Here is a 5,760-nt window from a genome sequence, read left to right on the forward strand (position 1 = left end):
TTTTCTTCTTGAAAAAACTTTGCTGAAGTTACAAGGATGAAAGTCCAATTTGTTATCTCTAGCGGGAAAGGAGATTCTCATTAAGACAGTTGTTCAAGCTATCCCATCTTACGCAATGGCATGTTTTGAGCTCCCTCAAGCTTTTTGCTCTAAACTCAACAGTTTTATTCGTAATTTTTGGTGAAAGGGAGACCCATAAAACATGGGTATTTGTTGGGCCAAATGGATGCACATGACTAATCCTAAATCCGAGGGGGATATGGGGCTACAAGATTTCAAAGATTTTAATCTAGCCCTCCTAGCCAAACAGGGCTGGCGCTTATTGTCCAATCCGGATTCCTATTGGGCTCGAATTTACAAAGGCCTTTATTTCCCTCATTCTACTTTCTAACAAGCTACTAAGGGCTCTAATGCGTCATGGGCATGGACTAGCCTTTTAAAGGGTTGAGAGTTTATTCAGTCTAGTATTCGGTGGCAAGTTCAATCTAGACAACAGATTTGTATTTGGAAGGACCCATGGATTCCTTCTATTTTAGGTTTCAAAATCCTTTCACCAAAACCTCCCCACTGCGAACTTTTCAATGGTAACTGACTTAATCGATCCGACTCACAAGTCTTGGCATTTGGCCCCACTGTCGCACTGTCTTACCACCAAGGAAGTTAAGGCCATCTCAGTCATACCCATTACGGTAGAAGGGCGAGATGATTCTGTCATATGGCAACCCAAGAAGTCAGGCCTCTATTCAGTTTATGCTCTGGCCAGATCTCTTAGGGAACGATCATTAGAAAGCCCTCCTTCATCCTCTCTATCCCTCGTTGATAATATGTGGAAGATTATTTGGGGTTTAGAAACTCTGCCCAAAATTCGGCACTTTTGGTGGAAGGTCTGCCATAACCTTCTAGCAACAAAAGCTAGTCTTTTCAGGCGCAAGTGTGGATCTTCTGAGGTTTGCCCAATCTGCCTCTCTGCTACTAAAATTGTGGAACATCTGTTATTTGATTGCTTATGGTCCAAGGTAGTGTGGTTTGGAAGCTCGCTCAATCTTAGAATTGATTTGGCTCAATTTCCAATGTGTCCCAGTGGACTAGTGATATCATTAGCCAAACCCCCTCTACCTCTAGTGCACAGAATTTTCTCAAGAAAATTGCAACTATTAGTTGGTTTATCTGGAAAACTAGGAACAAGTTTGTTTTCATCAATATTCCAGTGGATCCTTTAGCTATACTCCATCGAATTGCTCTTTTTTGGACTGAACAAGAAAAGCTCCTTAGAGCTACATCCAATCGAGACCATAGGCCGGCGTCACTACCCTCTACTCTTGTTTCAGGCTGGCTTCCAGCTCACCATGGTCATTTCAAGATTAATTGTGATGCCTCTTTCTGCCAGCGGAACTCCATGGCTGCCATTATAGCAGTTCTTCGAGATTCCAATGGACATCTAATTAACGGTAATGCCAGGACTATTTCCGCCTCTTCAGCCTCCCAAGTTGAGGCTTTCGCTGTCCGCATGGCTTGCCTAATGGTTCGGGCCCATAACTTGTCATCTGTAGAGATTGAAAGTGACAACCAATCGATTATCAAACTCTGTGTTTCAGAGCAGGTCCCTCTATGGGAGCTGAGTGCTATCATTCTAGATATCCGTTTCTTCGCCTCTGCCTATCAACTTTCATTTTCATGGACCAATAGGTCCAACAATCATGTGGCAAATTGGGTGGCCAAAACCCAAGCTTCTCAGAGTCTTCCTCTGACATGGGCTGTGCTCCCACTAGTTTGTCTTTTATCTTTCTTATCTGCTGATGTATCTTCTTTGGTTGGGTAATCTAATTGCTTTTCAGTTCAAAAACAAAATAAAATTATGCTGTCAATTTGTTTGTCAATATAGATTTATATAATAGTGTATTACTAACTTTTCTTTTCTTTTTTTGGTGTGTGTGTTTATGCATTACGATTTTTTTTTTCGGTGTACCGTTACTATGATGCTTTTGAAAAACACATATTGGAGAAATTTTATTATCATATTTTTAAGAGGATTTTCTGCTGTAACTTTTTTACATAATAGTTTTTAAAGGGGGCACTTTTTCATATATCATTTTTTTACCTATTTATGTTCCATTTAATCCACATTATTTTCTTATATTCCAATAAGTTCTATGGGTGACATAATTACCAAAATACCCTTAATAATATTCACATTTATAGTGTGAATTTTTCGTGATGTGAATGTTCACATTGTTGATGTGAATGTTAACATGTCAATGTGAATATTCATATTGTAAACTATGAATGTTCACATCACCAAATTAGGATTTGGTAGATCAAATGTCCAAATAATAGGACTTATTAGAATAAAAAAATATCTTATGGAGGGATACAAATACTTGAAAATCAATTTTCTAATAAATCTCCCTAGGGCACTTTTTCATAAATCCCTTTTTACCTATTTATGTTCCATTTAGTCGACATTATTTTCTTATGTTCCAATAAGTCCTCTGGGTGACATAGTTATCCAAAATACTCCTAATAATATTCACATTTACAGAGTGAATGTTTTGTGATGTGAATATTCACACCATCAATGTGAACATTCACACGTCAAAATGAATATTCACATTGTAAAATATGGATGCTTATATCACTAAATTGCTAACCGTTCAAAAAATATTTGTAAGGGTAGAAATATCCATAAAATACCTTAAATATGATAATTAAGATTTGGTAGATCAAATGTTCAAATAATAGGACTTATTAGAATATAAAAATATCATATGAACTAATTGGAATACAAACACTTGAAAAAGGATTTTCTAATAAATTTTCCTTTTTAAAGATATACAATATCTTCATTTATATATATATATATATATATATATATGTTTTCTATAATTTTTTTTATTCTCAAAGTTCAATTAAGATGTGAATATATATCTATTTGTACTATCAACAGTGCTGGGGACCCCTAGTGGGGGGTGACCACCGGCACCTCCACCTTCACGTAGAGGGCTGTGAGAGCAAGACTATAAAAAAAAAAAAAAAAAATTTGAGCTAATCAAAAAACAGTGGGGGTGGTGGGGGTCTAAGGCATTTTTGTTATACTATTATATAAGAAAAATACTGTTAGGATTTTGATCTCTAAAAGTTCGAACCCTGTTTTTGTAAATTTTAGGGCGAATTACACTAACAGTCCTTATAATTTAAGACTTGTATTCCTTTGATCCCTAATTTTTCAACTGTGATACATTTGACCCTGAATTTTGAATGTTGTTCCAAACAAGGACAATCAAATATGATTCATTTGAATAAGGTCCGTTTCAAGGGAAAATGTGTCATACAACTTATTTCGTGTTGGTTAATTTATACGTTGTTTAAAATGTAATAACATTTTTTTAATAAATAATGTTGAAACTTTTTTTGTTATAAAGTTCTGTTCGATTCAGTTTTTAGAATATATTTTTAGAAAAAATTCTAAGAAACTAAGAGTTATTTGGGATGATCTAAATAACTATACTTTTTGACTTTTTACAAAAAAACGATGTAGAGATGGCAATCGGAACCCAGCCCGACAGGGACCTGATTCCCTGATCCCGAATTGAGTGGTGATTCCCCCGAAGAATACCCCCGACAGGCCGAGGGTGGTATTAAAAATTAAATCCCCGATGATATACGGGCTGGGGACGGGGATACATGTTTCAGCCTTGGACCCGCCCCGATCCCCACCCCGTTTTCCCCGATGTAAAATTACTATTTTGCCCTCGTATATATATAACATATGTGTGTAGGGTTTGGTTAAACCAAACCTCAGCCTCCTCTCTGTCCTTTCTATCTTCCTCTCTGTCTCTCTCTCTTTTACTCTCACTCTCGCACCTCTCCGTGACGCTGATCGCCTCCTTCGTCGTCCTCCTCCACCATTTGTCCTCCTTCGACGCCGATCGCCCTCCTTCGACGCCGATCGTCCTCCTACGTCGTCCGTCCTCCTCCGTCGTCCTCCTCCACCGATCGTCCTCCTCTGTCGTCCTTCTCCCTCGATCGTCCTCCTCTGTCGTCCTTCTCCCTCGATCGTCCTCCTCCGACCCAGATCTCAGTTGTTTTGAAACAGATTGTGTATGTATACAGATTTTTTTTTTTGTTGTTGTTGAAATAATTTTTTGTATGTGTATGTATGTATACAATTTTTTTAAAATTTTTTTTTAAACGAATAAAGAACAGATCTGTTTGTGTGTATGCAAAATTTTTTTTTATTTTTTTTTGAACAAAAACAGATCTGTTATTGAAACAAATCTGTTTGTGTGTAATACATGTATGGTGGTGATGTTGTTGTTGAACAAAACAAATATGTTATTCTTTTTTTATCTGTTATTGATTTTTTGATCTGTAGATGATGATCTGTAATTTTTTTGTTTTTGATCTCTGTTGATGATGATGAGCTTCATCTTTTTTTTTTTTGATCTGTTGATCTGTTGTTTTTTTGATCTGTTGATGAGGATCGGGGAATTTCGGGGTCGGGGAAACTCGATCCTTGTTGGGGACGGGGATAGGGACTGTGATTGGTTCCCCGTCAGGGATCGGGGCCGGGAACGGGGAAGTTTTGGCCATCGGGGATCGGGGACGCGGAGGGTGAGCCCCGGCCCCGTCCCGTCCCGTCCCGCTGCCATTCCTAAAACGATATGTAGAAAAGTAAAGAGGTGATGTGACCAAAATAAGTGCACTTACATAAGTTACGTCAAACACTTTAAATTGGTGAAAAAAAAAATTAAAGACATCATTTTTATGTAATCTTATCTTTTGGGAAGGTAAAAATAATTTGTTTGATATTTATTTTCATTAAATTAGTTTCTATTTTTTCAAAAGTCAAACATAGCGACAACTTTGATATCATTATTAAACTAATCCATTAAATTAAAAAATCTAAAACTAAAAATATTTCATAAATTAAACATATCGATTACACATTAAAAGCCTAATAACCATCTATTACATGATAACCGTCTAAAAATACCTATTAACAACAAATACAATCATCTATTACATGATAACTATTGAAAAATATCAACAAAAACAACCACTCATTACATGATTATCAACCAAACACATACTAAAGATTAATTTTGTAAAATAAATAAATAAATATGTAAAAGATTTATTATTTTATATAATTTTTTATCTTTGGCAGTAGAAACAATTTTTAAAAATTCAAAAATAATTTTTTGACATTTATTTTTGTCAAACTAGTTTATATTTTATCAAATTGACGACTTTGCCCTTGTAATTGTTCTAATGGTATCTTCAATTGTCCTCATTTGGAATGAGATTCAAAATTCAACATCAAATGTATCACAATTAAAAGGTTAGGAACCAAAGTGACATAGATCCCAAATTACAGGAATCGTTACTGTAATTCGCCCTAAATTTAAAAAAAAAAATAAAAATTATATAAATACACATGGCAATTTCTCATTGGCTGTTTAACTTTAAAGTTTTAATGGATTCCTTAATTAATATGGAATCTTTTTTTAATTTATGAACTATTATGACATATATTATCAAATACTATCTATATCTATATTCTATTTCTATAATTTCAAATTTAAATTTTTTATATAGAAAGTAAAAAAAGTTGTAGACATATCCATACCTAACTAAAAAAGTTTTTTTTAATTGCACTCAAAAGTAATTCCACTTATTATGTTAGTCTAAAATTTGAACATATTTACTTTATAATTTTGATAAAATTTTCTTTAAATTAAAATATACATGTTACATAAA

At 34.8% G+C, this 5,760-nt stretch overlaps 1 protein-coding gene across 1 annotated transcript; it reads left to right on the forward strand.

Moving 5' to 3' along the window:
- The first annotated feature begins 581 nt into the window (after positions 1–581).
- LOC145803469 (uncharacterized) lies at positions 582–1,819 on the forward strand. Its single transcript, XM_082896743.1, has 2 exons — positions 582–947; positions 1,082–1,819. The coding sequence occupies exons 1-2, from the start codon at positions 582–584 to the stop codon at positions 1,817–1,819; spliced, it is 1,104 nt and encodes a 367-aa protein (XP_082752869.1).
- The last annotated feature ends 3,941 nt before the right edge of the window (positions 1,820–5,760 follow it).

This window comes from Camellia sinensis, chromosome 12 (assembly GCF_055761805.1).
Source record: "Camellia sinensis isolate YWXY chromosome 12, ASM5576180v1, whole genome shotgun sequence".
NCBI classification, from domain to species: domain Eukaryota; kingdom Viridiplantae; phylum Streptophyta; class Magnoliopsida; order Ericales; family Theaceae; genus Camellia; species Camellia sinensis.